General features: G+C 39.2%; 1 protein-coding gene across 2 annotated transcripts in view; it reads right to left on the bottom strand.

Moving 5' to 3' along the window:
- Positions 1-9001, bottom strand: part of LOC127636743 (ephrin type-A receptor 5) — a 116206-nt gene extending 107205 nt beyond the window's left edge. For both annotated transcript variants that reach the window (XM_052117440.1, XM_052117439.1), the window contains exons 1-2: positions 8808-9001; positions 3343-3407 (exon numbers count right to left, since the gene is read on the bottom strand). In XM_052117440.1, the coding sequence (XP_051973400.1) occupies positions 3343-3407; positions 8808-8895 (153 nt within the window). In that variant the 5' untranslated portion in view covers positions 8896-9001. The remainder of the gene's footprint in view (positions 1-3342; positions 3408-8807) is intronic.
- Positions 9002-18588: the final 9587 nt, after the last annotated feature.

Below are 18588 nucleotides of genomic sequence, written 5' to 3'. Positions count from 1 at the left end.
TTACACATATACTATAAGGTTATTAAGATTTATATACTGTACAAAAAGTTAACTCCAAAGAATTTAGCAGTTGTATATATGCTAATGAGTAACCGAATGTGTTGCCTGTTTAATGAAGAGTAAATATTTGGGATTTTAAAACAAAAGTAGAAAATACATGAATTGTATATTCTCATTCCACACAACTGAAATCAACATCGTTTCAACATCAGGTGAACAAACCAATTAGATCGATTATATGTTAGTTTTCAATGGCCTGAACAACGTAGACTTGTTGCCTATATAGAGCGTAACAAATTAATCACTTATGAGGATCCGTTACGGTTAGTATGCTGCTTTAGAAGATAGCAGCCTATTTTGACTTTTTTTAAAATGTAACCATTCAGTAATTATGTAAAAATGCAGAGAAAATCCTGGCTGGTTTCCTTTTCTATTAATATGTTAAAAACCAACAATGGTTGGCAAATGTTGCCTAACTATACTGAAGAGGGTTAATCCATGAAATTTCACATTTACAGTGTAAGTGACAGGCTTTACTGATACTCTTGAAACTGCTGAGCTGTTGCTAAATCCATCTCCCACTCCAGATGCTCTGTTGAATTAATATGATTGTGAGTGCAGTCGACTCTAACAGCATAATAAACATGCCAGGCCTATCCAAAATCAGTGCCTTCTCTTTAATGCCCACAATAGATCCAACATCTCCCGGAAATTGCCCAACCTCTACCCCCGACTCTAGTCCATGCCAATTTGTCTGGCGAAACCCTTGTACCACCCCAACCCCATAGCTGAACTGTTTTATTATATAACAGTGTTCCTTATTGTGCCTAACTGCAATGTGTATGGATCCCAATGGAGTAACCACTAAGTATGATTTGATGTAGTTTCATTGTTTGCATGCATGCACCTCTGCCACTTTACTTGTACAATCATTAACAAAAAAGTACAATAGTGCCACCATGTTTTTGGCAATGTTAGATGAATATGGTAATCATTCAGTACCATGGCATTACCATAACTGCACCATGGAACTACAATGGTATGCTTTTGTATGGGATTTTAATGTAAAAAATGTTTAAACATGACATAGATGCATCAGTGCTATTGACATGTCGTTATTGATTCCAGACACAAACATGTGTTAAATGCGCCTAATCTCAAGTCTGCTGGCATCATTTCTAAAAGCATGTGTCACCCTGAAGTAATTTTAACATCTAATAATAGAGCAAAAATCACTTTATCTCAATAGCATTGAGAGGGATGTAAATAACCCTCTGCTGTATTTGACATTGATTTATCACTCCCCAGATTTCATGCCATATTCAGGATATCATGCAAGGATGTTTGTATTTCCATCTGAAAGGCAGAATAATCGTATCCCATAACAGGTGTTATCGAGCGTGCCAGGAGACTTTTGGCTCTATAGTCATGCTGTATTGTTGTATTGGAAGGCAGGTGCAGGTAAGCACAATGCAAGTGCTCTTTTCACAACCACAACAGGAAACTGAATTAAGCTATGACAGCACACTGTCAACACCGCATTAGATAATAACAAAGGCCTCTACACACCAGCCATGATGGGTACTGTTAGAGCAAGCTCCTATCGAGAATGGAGAATTTACAATGTCTGAACATTTGTAAATCTATAATGTAATTCTAATCAAAAGTATTGAAGTTAAAGGGACAACTTTGCAAAGACACTACAACTAGTAGTATCAGGAGGGTGTGGTAAACAAAGTACCAACAAGATTTATTGCTAATATATACAAATGGATGATTAAAGTTGATCTGTATCACATTTTTAGCCAACAAAATATCAAAAGCTCCAAGCCGTTTTACATTTTCAACACTCACGTCCCACCAATTGACTTCATTCCCGACTATTCCTGATCCAATCTATTCCTGACGGATAAAATCAAGTCCTGTCCTACAGTATTGTTCTCATTAAATACCCTGTTTCACTCTGAAATATGTGGCATTCAAATGTTGTTTTATGTTGACTTTAAAGGGTTAGTTCCACAACAGAATTTCACCATTTACTCACCATTATGTCATTCAAACCCATACAAATTATTTTCACAGTATATGGACAACACAATAGCAGATATTTCACAATGTCTGAAATTGATCTTTTCCACATAACAAAAGTGGCTGGTGATTTGTACATTCAAGCTCCATAAAGGACAAGAGATATATTTGCCATATTGTATTGCGAATGCAGCAAAAGAGCCAAGGGAGTAAATCACTAATCACTGTAAACCAACCTCTTGTGTAGCACTGGGAAAATCAGTTCATTTAAGTGAATTGTTCTTTCAGACAGGTAATGTAAATGAACTGGTTAAAATAAACAATTCTCTTAAATTTAGCATTGGGAACTCTGATTCATTTTGGCTAGTTGATTATTTTGTTGATTCTGAACTAGTTTGCGTAAATGATTCACTCATTCATTTACACCTATGAAATATTTTAAGCTAAATATTTAGTTAAAGGTGCACTCAATAACTTTTGTCTTTGTGTCATTTTGGACTTACACTGACACCTAGCGGCTTGGATGCAGCATCATTTAAAATCAATAGTTTTCAGTTTCAGATGTCATTGTAGAAATGTAATATTCACAGTCAGCCATGATTATTTAATCAAAAAGTAAGGGTCAAATAACAGAACGGTTACTGAGATTAAGCGAGTAGTAGTCTGCTGCTCATGTGATTCTAAAATGGCAGCCCCCATGTGCAGATCCTTCTTGTTTCTTTCAGTTGTAAATATAATTTTTTTCTTGTCTGGGCTAACAGCACAATTCTGACAGACCTAAAGCAACACTGGATATTTATTTTCCTGTTCCATTCTAGTTTGAAGCAGCTGATTCCTTTGAGAGCCAGTCAAAAAAATTGCCAGCACACTCAACACCTGTGTTCCTCTTTTGTTGATAAACCATTTCATCTTGGTTCAGTTTTCTTCACTTTGGTATTCTCAATGTGTTATATGCCAAAAAAGAAAGAGCTACACATACAAAGTTTGCCCTTTGTCCTTAAATTCTAAACAATCAGCTGGCTCAACAGAAATAAATTATGTTCAGAGGATTGCAAAGAATTAGAACAGCAGGTTTAGTGTGTCTTTATGCCTCTTTTAGAACAAAAGGGGCTTTCCATCGTTCTCTGGTTGTCTCTAACCTCTCTCTCTCTCTCTCTCTCTCTCTCTCTCTCTGCAATGCTCTCTCCATGTTCTATTATTTTTCACTTTGAAACTGTCTTTTCTTCCATCAAGGGAATTGGAGACCTTGAGAAGTTCTCCTAAGCCAGCTCTTAACTCACAGTGCTCAGAGACAGGAAGATGTGTGCTACTCACCCCATTCTTTGGGTAGGCGACCCACCCCAGGTCACCAATTACAGAGCGAGAGTCCAGCAAGTTCACTGCAAGAGAGAACAAAACAAGGGCAAGTCAATGATCTGGAGTTGTTAAAAGTAACAGAAGTATAACATTTATACTGCAGATTGCTTGACTTTCTAGCAGTGTTGTAGAGTCTAGACTACTAACATAACTACATTTTTCAGGAGCGTTACCATAGTTCGGCTACTTTCAAAATAGGTTTTCCAGTAACAAGCTACTTTTTTAAACAAGTAGCACATTGAGACAGAACGAGTCTAGTTAAATACTAAACGTGCCCTAAAAACTGTCCTCTCACATGTAGTGTTGGAAAGTCTGACTGATTCTAGCGAATCAGTTGATTTGGATGGTTCAATAAAAAAAAAATTATAAAAAAAAATATTTACAGATTCAAGTCTTGCATAGAGGTCCCTGTTCTATCAGGAAGACTTGCAGACTTGAGTGAGATTTAAGAGATTTAAGACATTTATTTTATGAATATAAAACAGAAATGTAATGTCTCTCTTTGGGGTAGGCCCCATCTGGCGGTCCGAAGAAGTTGTACTCGGAACCGTCATATCCTGCCGGAGATAGGAGGCAGGGGCTAGGAGCCTACCCCTGAGCAGGACAGGACTCAACAGGTGGTGGTGGGGTGGTGGAGGTTGCCGTGTTAGCACACTGAAACAGCAATGTGATAGATTGTGAGCAGACTTATAAAGCAAGGCTTACATGTGATTGGCAGGGAATTACCCAGCTAATGGTGCGATGATGTACAGCTGCTAGTCTTCCCGCTAGAACTACGCTGCACTTAAATTTCCACAAAATGTAGCTAAATGCTGCTTGTTCATCTCCATGTTTTTATTATATAAGTTAGAGTGTAGGACTATTCATTTTTTATTTATTTTATTATTATTGTATTTAGAGCAAATATATCTGTTTAAGACTAATGCTGTCACACTATATTTAAAAGCTATAGCTTCAGTGTTGTAAATTACTTTTTTTTAATGATTTTATACTACATTTTCATAATTATGAGTAGCTTGTATCTTGGGAAGCTTCAATTTCAAAGTTGTTTCCCCAACACTGCTTTAAATATTACATTTATTTTCCTTTATCACAATATAATTTTGCTCAGGGTCATTTTATTAGTTTTCATAGGTATCTGTTTGTAAAGTGTACATGTACATGTCAATATTTTTGTACATATATAACATATTTAATCAAACTAAGATTTAAATGACATAAAATAAATCTATGAATTCCATAAATTCAATATTATGTCAGCCTCAACAAAGGATTCGTAAACATCTCTAAACGTCTGTAGGTCTCTAAATTAGTTTTAAAATCTTGTCAGTATGTTGATTTTGTACTATTGTGTTGCCAAACATAATCAAATGTATGTGTGCTAAAAGAACCACATTTCATGTGAAAATACCTACACATACATCTGAGCATTCGGAAATGTCATTTGAAAAAGAAATATAATAGTAAGTGGACAAATATTTGTTGCATAATCTTTTCCCTTTGCTTAAGTGTTTAAGAGTAAAATCAATGTATAACCGCTATTAAATAACACTGTCGTTCTCTTGATTAACATGCAAGTATCTGATACACAGTGCAGGGCATACTAGGTGCTTTTTTATCTGCTGGAACCTTTTAGAACTGAGTATCGCCACAGCTAATTAGATGACCTTTACATTCACAGTCCGTTCAGGGCTGAATTTTAATTTGACATTGTGTTTTGATCAAAGGTTGTTTTGCAAGACTATTTAGCATATGTGAGAAGATTAACAATGACAATAAAAATTTGGGCTCCAAATCCCCAAGATAACGACTAGGAAACCATCACAAATGTCACGATGGTGTTAAATGTCATCAGTGCAAAATAGCTACACTCAATGTTGACGCAAAGACTTCATCTAAACCTCTACATATAAAAGTTCGAACTCAGGATTGGTTTTGCTCTTCGTGCCCTAATGAATAAGGTAGACAGGGTGGGGTGACAAATATTGATCTTACATGTTACATAAACCCAGATTTTTAAAATGGGTGGATTAAAGCTTGTCAAATCCCAGGACTCTTTAACTTTCCAAAAGTATTTCATGCCAACTAGCTGCACACTCATTTGTAAACAATAGACAATTTTGTAGAAAACAAATAAAAATAAAATAGCCATGTCTGGTGAATGAACCATGCTTCATTCAATAGCAAACTATATTTAAACTACATTTACAACCATATTTAATTGGTGGCCCATTTAAAAGTCTCTAAATGAGGTCTACGTGTGTTTAATTTGAATGACAGACATTGATGTACATTGTCCTACTTAAATTGGAAAAACTAGAAAATTATCCTAGGGAGAATCACGTCAATCTAATTAGTACAAAGAAGTGTACAGTTATGAACTAGATAAAAGGGAGGTTATGTCCATCCTTAGGCAAATACTATGGTTTAACAAGGTGCAACGTGTAGCATCCGGATATATTATTATTTATATTATTATTATTCAGAAATTAATCTTTTTTGTACGAGTTTGCTAGAACTTTGCAGGGGGGAAAATTCATTTTAAAACAGGAAAATTTTTTGGGGAAATTTTCAGGAAAAACAAGTTTTTATCCATTTTAAAATACTAAATGTATATAACAATCCTATTTATATATTCTATAAATATCAAAAAATCCAAAGATCTTTTTTATAAAGTATTCTGCTTTGTTTACTCTTTGCTTTAAAGGTTAAACAGTAATTGCAATGACTGTTCATTTCAGGTGTTTTATTAGCACATTGCACAATACAGATTACAGTTCAGGACAGAGTTTATCTCTCCCGGAATCGACAGTTTTTTTCTTTTTTTTTCAAATTCTGCCAGACTTGCAGCTATTGTGATTTTCGAGTGGCCGTTGTCCTTCTGCGTCTGCTGGGCCATTGTGCCAGTCTGTGTAGGCACCCGGACACCCTCCCCCATACTGTGCTCATTTTTATTGTGCCATCATCAGCGTGCAATCAATCAACTCATCCCCACACTTGTCATTGCACTATCCATATGCTGACTTCAACCATTCATTAGAATATTTACATATTTTATAGGCTGATCACTTCAGCCAAGTGATAAATTGGAACACATCAATTATAGTTACAGATAATGTGTTGACATATCCCATGGTAACAGTAAATTGTTTTGTACACTAGGTAATAGTCAAAATGCTTGAAAGGGTTTTAAATAATCTTAGGATCCTAGGAAACAGAGCAGAAAAATATGGAAAATAATTAGTAGTCAGTGCATGCTGTTATCAAAGCAAATTTAGGGAACTTTGATGCATGCTGTGCTAACAGTTCCTTTGTCTCTGTGCCTCTAATGCAAATGCACCCTTCCACGTGCAAACTTGAGCTATCACATCAACAAACAAAAAAAAGAAAGAAAACAAAATCATAATGCAACAAAAAGTGTAATTTTTATCCAATGCAATAGATTGTACATATTGGAATTGTCTGCATTTAAAACCTTTATGAATAAGTGCATCATCTATATCTTTGTTCTCTGACTTCTGTTACGTCATAGATTGGCATTTTTTGTGCATTGTAGAAAACGCTTCTTACAGAGATTCCTTTTTATCTGAAAGTAACATTTAACATATTAACCATTACATTTTTCTATAATCTGTCTTTTACAAAAGTTGGTGTGCAAACTGAATATGACACAAAAGGTTAAAGTTGACTATCTATATTAAGGTAGATGGTAGTTGCACCCTGGTGGAAATAAAGGTAGGTGTTATTTACACCACAATGCAAATAGTGGCAAAATTATTTGCAACCTGGTGCAAATAGTGTCAGATACTATTTGCACCCCAAACTAGATACTAACAGAATAGGAGCATCACTGCAGCATGCTTATTGTGTTTATTGAGACAGACACAGAAACACAACACCAACTCCTACCCCTAAACCTAACCCTACCCTTCCTGTACAAAAATGAACCATGGTTTTACTACTCCCAAAACAAAACTTTACTACAACATTACTATATTAAAACTATCTTTTTATTCATTTTTATGAATTATTATAAATAGTATTAAAGAAAATATTACGATAGGAGACAGGAAACAGAATGGGAAAATGAGTGTGACAACCGTGGAATCAAACCCATGTCGAAAATGCACAGTCTCACTGGCATTACGACCCACGCCAATGAAGTGACACTCACAATGCTGTTTGTCATAACTTTCTTTGTTTCCAATAGACTACAGGGGTGCAAATAACCGTGCTGTGCGGCAGATGTTATTTAAACTTGTGTGTAAATAGTAATTCGGTTATATAAATCAGACTTTATCTTATAAAGCTTGGTGGACAAGCTTATTGTACTTTGGTTCTTATCTTAGCTTTAATATCTGAACCATCTGTCATGATCTGATTGGTCAGGACAATTCTCAAAATCTTCTTAGTTCTAGTAGATGAAAGGAACAGTTTTATGTATAGTGTATAGACGGTGAAATGAAATCAAAGCATGATGTCTTAACAAAATCAGAGCTTTCAGTGAATGTCCATGAGTGAACTGAGATTTGGATTTAGAGATCAATTGGCTGGAAGTTTGATGAGCACTACTGAGTGATGTTAAGAAACGTAGACCCGTCTTGTGCGAAATCATTCCTGCTTGATACGACAAATATGGCACAGTATAGAAAACATGTATGTCCTCTACACATCAACTATGTATTATATTAAGTTTCATTTATTAAGACGTTAATTAAGCAGTCTTTACAAAACAATAAAAAAAAATGACATGGCAAGAACTGTAATCACGTTTTGGGGAACAAAAGATGTCTGGTTTCGGATGCATTACGTTTTCCCATGTATTCAACACAGACCAAATATAATATGACATTTACAGCATATCCATGCAGCTCCCAATCAATGTTCATTATTGTGTATTTCTAGTAATATAAATACACAATTGAGTTATTGTACAGGTATTGTGTAAATGTGTATATCAGGAAAATTGTGTGCCTACTTTGTTTGTAATATATACCTTATGATGTGCTGTAGCATTATAATATTGTATTTATGACATTCTGCATTGCCTACAGTACAGTGTTATTGTCTGGCTGGTAGTACAATTCACACACATGATCAAATAATAAAAATATGAATCAATCAATCAATCAATCTATCTATCTATCTATCTATCTATCTATCTATCTATCTATCTATCTATCTATCTATCTATCTATTAAAACAATTGTTCCAAATAAGTTCCACAAATAACTTTTAATTCTCAAGTTCTTCAGAGAACCATATATGTTGGAGCTTTGAGGACACAGAAACCAATAGGCTGATCTGAAGAACTGACGAACCTTCAATCAAAAAGCTTTTTTGAGTGCGCCTCCAATAAATGTCAGGTCAACCATAATATCCCCTGCAATACAGACATTTCCAGCCCAGACCCCATGTCTTACCTTCATTACTGGGAATGCCGAAAGTCCTGAACGCTCCGAGACCGAAGAGGCAAACCCAGACGTGAATGTAACTCCAGCGTGAACGCATACTCGTCTACTGCAGAAATGTGTCAGTTGAAGGAATGCACTGAAATCACATCAGTACTGAAACCAACCGAGGAGAGTTATAGAGGACATTGGGACCGCTGTTCATAGATACGGATAAATACGCATTTAAACGGAGAGAAGCGGCGAAGTGTGTGCTGAAGAGCGCTCCGGGTTGAGACTAACGGAGCTGTCAGACACCACAGCCGACAGCAGGAGGAGGAGGAGTGAACGATTACAGTTCTCCAATAGACACCAGTGACTGCAGATGACATGAAACGAAGGTAGACTAATGAAGGTGTAAGTCGTATGAACAATGACAAAAAAAGGACAGTTATGTGTAGCTATGTTATGTGTTGAAGCGATAGATAGATAGATAGATAGATAGATAGATAGATAGATAGATAGATAGATAGATAGATAGATAGATAGATAGATAGATAGATAGATAGATAGATAGATAGATAGATAGATAGATATGCACTGTATCAATAACATTAAGCTAATTAAGTTAGTAGAAAAGTTATTAACTCGAATGGAAATGACAACCATGTGTCAAATGAAGTTTATGAAAATAATGGAATACTCAAAAAATGTGCTGCAGTGTGAAAAAAAAGTACAATGTCTCTCAATTAATGAGGTCAAAAGCTGTATGCATCATAATTATTTAAGAATTAACAAAATGCTGTTTCAAATAGTTATAGATAGCATGTCAAACCGCAAGAATTGCAAAATTTGTAGTGTGAAAATCACTAAACCTTTCAAGAAAATGTCTTGGTCATAAAATGTTTAAAATGAATTATTGCATCAATCTCAAACATCTCCTGTCAGGAACAACCATAACAACAACAACAACAACAACAAACAATTGTGGTAAGTCAAGGTATCCACTCATATTGTTGCTTCCTGCATTTCATGCCATATGTTTACTATAGTTTCTTCTATCAGCAGTGAGGGGTTTACATGTGATAAATATAAGGAATTAGTCAGGCTGATGGAGAAGGTTAATGAGTTAGAGACACCCATCCAAATCCTTGTAGAGGTCAGTGAGAAAGAGAAGGCAGTAGATACTGTTTTGGATGCAGGTAGAACAGCGAGGTTTGAACCAGCAATGGCAGATTCTGATCCACCGCGTAATAAGTAGTTCCATGCACAAATGCGTTTTTATGACCGTACTCAGTTTTTCCTAATTTTTTAAGATGTACTTGTTCATTGAACTGTTGCATATGAGCAATATCACACTTGCAATTGTGCGATATGTTCCTAAATCAAAGTGCTCTAAAGTGTTCCTAAAGTGCTGATGTAGGGCCATATCGCACTCTTGCTCGTGTGATATTACTTAATTATACACAATTTACAATCATATTTAATCAAACTACAAGTTCCACAAGACTTTATAGATATTACAGTTGTTTTCTGTGTTTTCAGATATCATAAGTGAACAAAATCAAGTAACTTTATTCTAATTGGAAGCAATAAATAAATAAAATCTAAGAAAAACAAAAAAGTAGTTTGGGTCAAAATGACCAGAACACAGCATAAGGGTTAAGGCAACATACTACAGCATAAACAGTTCAAAGTTTCAAATGTCTGATATCTGCATTCACAGAACACTTGTTTTTTAATTTAAGGGCTCTCTCCTGTAGCCCTATTTTTCACTGGTTTCTTTTTCGAATCCAAATTTAAGGCGAAGCAGCTCTTCCACCCACAAGATAAATGTGTCTGCAGTTCAATCTCTTTCATCTGAATGATTATACATATTCACGTGCCGTGGCCTCATGACACCTCCCACGCTCCTCAATGCTCATCCTTAATCACCATACACTGATGGAGAAATGCAGCATCCAGCAGGAGCCATCAGACCCATTTCAGCTCCTGAGTTTGAGAATAACAAGCCAAAGAACCACAGCGGTGGCTTTGTCTTCAGACATCTACAGAAGCAGAGCTGAGAAGGGAGCTGTTGGGCTCTACAAACGTATCCAACACTGTTGGCCTGTATTGCATGTGACATCACAATACCATTGCAATACTCTGGATATGTCTAAATAAAGAACTCAACAGAACATGAAACAAAATGAATATTCAGCAAACACTCCCTAATAGGATGCCGTAAATAAAGAATAATGAATAAAGAATAAATATCTTTAAGATCTCTTAGAATTATGTCCAGGTCACTTGAGGGATACTTGAGACTTACATCAAGACCCACAGATTTTGCACACTTCTTCACATATTGTGATTATAAAGGAATAACTGTGGAAGTCTCTGGGATATTTAAACATGGTAAAATGTGTTAAACAGAGCAGAGAGTAATGAGTACTTTTGTTGGAAGCTGAAAATAACTACATTTAATATTTTATTTAACCCTCATGTTCTGTTTAGATTGACTTTGCTGTCTTTATGTTTGGAGTCTCAAAATGAACCCATTATCTCCCCTTCAAGTTATTGTTATATGTTCCTCTGACCTAATCAAAACCCAGTAGGCAGATTTTATTGAAGCTTTAACCCTCTGTTGTATCACAAAGTAGAAAGGCACTTTTCTGAAATGTTATTGTTGTCCAGTATAGTAATGTTGTTTTAGTTTCTATGTGAATTAGACCCCAGCAAAAATAAATTTTAGAAAAATGCAAAACAAATAATAAATAAACAAATAAATAAATAAATAACTGACAGGAGTAAACTGCTAAACCAATCAGAAAACATCAGAACATTCAGTAACATTTTACATCAATGTTAGCTTTGTTAAGGGAATATAAAGGGGTTCATCAATCACTAAAATGTCATTTTCAAATGCATTATAAATCATTTATTAGCAGTTATAGACACATGCATAAAAGGGTGACTTTCATCCAGTACTGGCCAAATAGTTAACCATTTACCTCAAATGTTATAAATGCTTAATAACACTTATTAAACATAAGTAACCTTTGAAAAATGCAACCTTTAACCCTCTGGGGTCTGAGGGTGTTTTGGGCTGTGTAGAGGTTTTGACATGCCTTGACATTTGTGCTTTTTTCAGTTGCTCAAAAACACATTAATGGTTAAAGTCTGATAACACTGTATTCAGCACAAAATGGGCTGCAATAATATGTGAGCAACATGTGTGTACATGTTTGTATTTTTGAGAAAACAACGTTTATGCATGGTTTTTGAAAAAACTAAAATGTGAAGTCATTGAAATAAGGCCATATAACACATACTAAACATTTGTCCACAAGCATTTTGAGAACTGGATCTTGTAGCCTAGCGTTTTTGCTACAAAATGATGTGAAAACCATCCTGATCACTCATTCATACAAAACAATATAGTAATTGAACTTTTGTAAGACACTTTTAGTGTTAGAAAGGTCATATGCGAGGAGGCGTGAACTATAATGAATATTGATTGTATTTCACACCTGAGGAGACAAAAGACCCTTCCCTGGGCCTATCAATGAGGATTGTGACAGAAAGAGAATTAATGAGAGGAGACTAAATGATCAAAATCAAGTTTTAAGTAGAGCTATCAATCGATACAATTTTTTAATCCAATTAATTACATGGTGTCCCAATTAATTAAATGGGCTTTCTCAGCAAATATTTGTATATGCGATTAATCACGGATTCATCGCATATACAAATATTTGCTGAGAAAGCCCCTCATATAAATATAATTCAATATATAATGATGAAATAATGATACATAGTTATCTTTAAATATAAAAAATTATATATATTTACATTTACATTTATGCATTTGGCAGACACTTTTATCCAAAGCAACTTACAGAGCACATATTACAGGGACAATCCCCACAGAGCAACCTGGAGGTAAGTGTCTTGCTCAACAACACAATGGTGGTGGCTGTGGGGATCGAACCAGCGACCTTCTAATTTACAGTTAAGTGCTTTAGCCCACTGCACCACCACCACCACTCCATTTTCTTTACATAAAGACTTTACTTAATTTTATACCTACACTACCGTTTAAAAGAAGTCTCTTCTGCTCACCGAGTCTGTATTTATTTGATCCAAAATGCAGTAAAAACGTTATATACAGTAAAGTGATATTTTGAACTATTTTTAAAATTTAAAAGAACAGTTTTCTATTTGAACATATTGTAAAATTTGTGATCAAAGCTGAATTTTCAGCATCATTACTGCAGTCTTCAGTGTCACATGATCCTTCAGAAATCATAATAATATGCTGATTTTCTAATGTGAGCATATTTAAAGTCTATTTTACTCATTTAACCTGAACACATATTTGCAAGCACAAGCTTTGTTGATGATAATGAGGCAGCATAAACACTACTTAAAATATAATCTAAACATTCATGTTATTTTTTATATCATATTACATATCATATTTATATCATACAGCATACAATTTAAATACCTGCTTTAGCTGAAACAGCATTTAAATGTAACTAAAACTTGCTTATTAGGACATATTTCAAATTTTGATACTCTGAATCCTGGCTGGCAAGTCTGGAAACAGTCCCACTAGTAAAATATGTACATGTTTATATAAAATAGCATGTCAACTAATTAAAACGAAATGACTTACTCGTCCGAAATTGTATCCTAGGCTGGATCAAGTCTCTCTTCAAAATACAACGTTCATCGGAGTCCCACTCTTCTTCTGAGGGAAATTGTAACTCTTTTTCACTATCCAGGAGTTTTCTGACTTGTGTATCGTGCTGTCTTTCAAACACGCAGAAAAGTGAATGAAATTTGATTTTAAGGCACAGTTGGGGGCGTTCACCATTTGCATTGATCGTCTCAGCACATTAGCGTATGAATAGCGCGCTCTGCTGGTGGGTGTGATCACATTAGAGACATTGCAGGAGAATATTTGTTTTAAATTTGAATTGTTTTATTTAAAAGTAGACATTTTAAGATTTCTTTAGACATAGGTTTCATATTTGTGTGATAAGTATTCACAAGAGTTTTTAGTTAATTTTTGTGACGTGTTTCTGAATTATGCTCCTGAACCCAGGGACTGCTTACAGCTCACCCTTTTTATTTTCTTTATTTTACAAAAGCACAAGGTTTTGTTGTTATTGTGAGTGTACACAAATAAAAGTAGACCCTTTATAGTCTCTAATGATGTCTTACATATATCTGTATGCCCCAAAATGACAGAGAATGTTATGTTGTTTCCGCTGTAATGACGGAAAAAATGCAGCAGGACACGCCGGCGCGTCAGTCAACCCCAGAGGGTTAAGCTTTTAGGGTGTTTTTAAAGATTTTCATTTTCAGAGACGAAAAAAAGTGCCAAAAATGTATTTTTTCTTCTTTTTTTTTGGATTTTAAATTATATATCTTAGGGTGTCAATAAGGTGGCTCCGAAAAAGCTTTTGTTTTTATCCCAATCATGTCAACTGTAACTGAGAAAAAATTGTGTTGATTTGACAAAGCAATCAGAAGTTATAGCATTAAAAAAATTATTTATCCTAGTGTACAAAACCATCTCCAAGTGTCCAAAATCCTCTCCAAACAAATAACACATAATAATTGTACATAGGAAATAATTACACATGCAAAAACAAAAATTACTAAAGGTTTGCCCAGCGTGCAGTTGTGATTTTATAATGAGAATTCACAGAATAAGTGTCATTTGACTCGAGTCTGTGTCATGTACTTGGCGCCATCTCCTGGTGGCCACATGTAACAGTCACCAATCACATGTCTCTCTGCCCAAATATGGATTATTTCTGCAGCAATCTGAACCCAATCTGACTAGTTTAGTGTTCCACATTGTAAAATCCAACAAATTGCTAACTTACATTTATTTTTTACTTAATGTGTTTCACGAACCCCGCTCCTCTGCCCCATCCCCGCTTCGTCGCACACACACTCACTCCTCGAGCTCGCACGCTCGTTCCGCCCCCTCGAGCTCGCACGCTCGTTCCGCCCCCCTCAAGCTCATGCTCGTTTTGCTCCCTCGAGATCTCCTGCTCGTTAGCAGGTCTCTCTCCTCTGGCTCATATGCATGCTCCTATCGCCAGAACATTATGACCACCTGCACTCGTCTCAATCACCCCTTTATTCGTTACACCTGTACTAGTCCCATCACCTGTCATTCGTTTCACCTGCACCACTCGTTTGCAGGCATCCCAACCAGCAAAAAGTCATTTCAGGGAGGTAAAATGTGTCTTATATTTTCGCTTTTTGGGGCACTCTCCCTCTGCCATGGCGTTCCTGTGTCTAGATACACTGAACTGATTAATTAGGTTCGGGAGAAGAGATAAAAGCCCGCCCACACTGACAATTGATTGGTTGACTCACCAAAACAGGCCAATCAGTATGCTCTCTGTCTTACATGCACTTCTTGATGCACACACGCACACACACACACATGCAAGGTCTCTCGCTCTCTCCCTCTCTGCCGCGCGCGCTACACGGTTTGGAGCACAGTGTAACCGCTGTTGCTCGCTCGCTCTTGATTCCGGGAGATTTTAACTAATTTGCGGGCATCAGGGAGCCGCTATCAATACGCGGGAGACTCCCGGAACTTCCGGGAGACTTGGGATGTCTGCGTTTGTTCCTCTATAAATATCACAGCACATTCGTCTCCCGCTTGTTGGTTATTGTTCTAGTTTACCCCGCATCTTCGCCCCCCGCTAGTCTCGTCTAGTTTTGTACTCCTCTCGTTTACCCCTTAGCTTGCCAGCCCCCTTGTTCCCCTGTCTTTTCCTCTCGCTTGTCTTGTTTGTATATTGATTCCCCGGCTTCGACCTCACGCTCCCTTTGACTTCTCTCTCCCGGATTTGCCCCCTTGTTTATATCTTGATTCCCCGGCTCTCGACCCTATGCTTTCCTCGACCATTCTCCATCCGGATTTTCCCCACTGTACCTTCGCCTGCTTTTTGCAAATAAAGCAGTTTTGATTCTCATTGTGACTGTCTCGTCTTGTGTGTGTGTGTGTGTGGGTTACAGAATAACCAACCTCACCGAAGACAGTCACAATGCATCACGCAGTGGATGTACGCAGCTCACTAGAGGATCTACCGTTGGGAGTCATGATCGCGCGCTCAGAGCCCAGGGACAGCAGGTATGTGCGATTTTTGGTTTTTGTCACCCTGGTCTACCTGTGTCTGTCCCTGAGCCCGTTTATGCTCCCAACGCATTTCTGAGTGCCGTGAGCCTTCAACCCCCTGAGAGGTTTGACAGCTCTTCGGGCGCTTACCAAGAGTTGGTTATGCCGGGCAGCGGTTATAGAACTAATAGCCGTGCCCTTAACATTATGGACCCAGCGGCCCAACTCTTGGTTTTGCGTCAGGGGTGTCAACCCTTGGAGGCTTATGTTGTGGATTTTTGTGCCCTGGCTAACCAGGTGAATTTTGATGAGGTGGCTCTAAAAGACATTTTTCAATATGGACTGAATGAGCCAGCCTCATCATTCGCTGCTCTCTCAACCTGGCTCAGTTTATTGACCTCGCCCTACTGTACGCTGGTTCCTCGTTTACTGTGGGGGAGGCAGACACTGAACCTGTGCTCCATGCCACGGCCCCCGTCTCGAAGCCTACCACGGCCCCTGTCTCGAAGCCTACCACAGCCCCAGTCTCGAAGCCTACCACGGCCCCAGTCCCGAAGCCTGACACGGCCCTAGTCCCGAAGCCTTACACGGCCCTAGCCCCGAAGCCTGACACGGCCCCAGTCCCGAAGCCTGACACGGCCCTAGCCCCGAAGCCTGACACGGCCCTAGCCCCGAAGCCTGACACGGCCCCAGTCCCGAAGCCTGACACGGCCCCAGTCCCGAGGCCTGTCACGGCCCCAGTCCCGGAGCCTGTCACGGCCCCAGTCCCGAAGCCTGTCATGGCCCCAGTTCCGAAGCCTGTCACGGCCCCAGTCCCAAAGCCAGACACGGCCCCATTCCCGAAGCCTGATAGGGCCCCAGTCCTGAAGCCTGTCACGGCCCCAGTCCCGAAGCCCGACACGGCCCCATTCCCGAGGCCCGACACGGCCCCATTCCCGAGGCCCGTCACGGCCCCAGCCTCGAAGCCGGGCACGGCCAGCGAGTCAACGCCCATGCCCGCCACGGCCAACGAGCCAGCGCCCATGCCCGCCACGGCCAACGAGCCAGCGCCCTGGCCGCCACGGCCAACGAGCCAGCGCCCATGCCCGCCACGGCCAACGAGCCAGCGCCCATGTCGGCCACGGTCAGCGAGCCAGCGCCTGTAGCCTCGACCGCCCCAGAGCCAGCACCTGTAGCCTCGACTGTGCCCATGGCCACATCCCCTGTTGGCCGAAGATGTCAGAGAAGGAAGAGGGCCCCTTCTTCCCAGTCTCGTCTTGTACTCAAGACTGCAGAGGTTCCCTCCACGGCTCTGCCGGGCTCTGCTCCACCCTCAGAGTCTTCCACGGCTCTGCCGGGCTCTGCTCCGCCCTCAGAGTCTTCCACGGCTCTGCCGGGCTCTGCTCTGCCCTCAGCTCCACCCTCAGAGTCTTCCACGACTCTGCCGGGCTCTGCTCCGCCCTCAGCTCCGCCCTCAGAGTCTTCCACGACTCTGCCGGGCTCTGCTCCGCCCTCAGAGTCTTCCACGGCTCTGCCAGCCTCTGCTCGCCCCTCAGAGCCCTCGCGGCCTCCTCCTCCCAAGCCTCCCAGGGCTCCTCCTCTCAAGCCTCCAATGAGTTCTACCCCTCGAGCCCCCCCGGGCTCCGCCTCTCAAGCTTCCCAGGGCTCCTCTCGAGCATCCCAGGGCTCCTCCACTCAAGCCTCCCAGAGCTCCTCCTCTCGAGCCCCCCCGGGCTCCGCCTCTCTGTACGCTGGTTCCTCGTTTACTGTGGGGGAGTACGCTCGTTTTGCTCCCTCGAGCTCTCCTGCTCATTAGCAGGTCTCTCTCCTCGGGCTCACATGCACGCTCCTATCACCAGAACATTATGACCACCTGCACTCGTCTCAATCACCCCTTTATTCGTTACACCTGTACTAGTCCCATCACCTGTCATTCGTTTCACCTGCACCACTCGTTTGTTCCTCTATAAATATCACAGCACATTCGTCTCCCGCTTGTTGGTTATTGTTCTAGTTTACTCCGCATCTTCGCCCCCCGCTAGGTGGCAAAATAGTCTAATATTTAAGATGCGTAATTACCAGTCCAAACTCAGAAAAGCTGGAGGAATGGAGGAAGAAGGGGCAAGTATTCAACTGAAGGACAGCCTCCAAAACAGAACATAAAAACACGAAGAGATGAAACAAATTACCTTTTGAATTTCCCCTTGGGAAAGTATTAAATATGTCTTGAAAATGTATTTAGTCAACTAGGGATTTCTTTGGTGCTCTTTTTTGCTGGTATTTAGAATACGTATTTAGAATACGTTTCTGACCTTGAGTAATCTAAAGAAATACATTACAAATGACATTTTACAGCACGTATTCTGTAATCTGTAGTGAAAAACATTTCAAAAGTAACCCTCCCAACCCTGCCTGCAAGAGCCTTCAGAAGTAATTTTTTGGTGAACTTCACAGACATACCCTGTCTGCTGCAGATTTTCCAGTCTAAAACAGGAGCCAGGGGTCAGACCTTGTTAGAATGATTGGAGCAACCTGAGTCAAGGAAGAACATCAAGCAAAAACCACACAAGTTTTATGTTAACATGTGTGAATATAGTTATAATGAATATAAACTACAGTGCAACATAGTTTAATGTACAGTACATTCAGTGGACATTTAACACAGTGTGTGCTATATGTCAGCCAGTTACAAAC

The sequence above is a fragment of the Xyrauchen texanus genome, chromosome 44, assembly GCF_025860055.1.
Source record: "Xyrauchen texanus isolate HMW12.3.18 chromosome 44, RBS_HiC_50CHRs, whole genome shotgun sequence".
Lineage (NCBI taxonomy): Eukaryota > Metazoa > Chordata > Actinopteri > Cypriniformes > Catostomidae > Xyrauchen > Xyrauchen texanus.
This window is presented reverse-complemented; position numbering and strand designations above follow the sequence as displayed.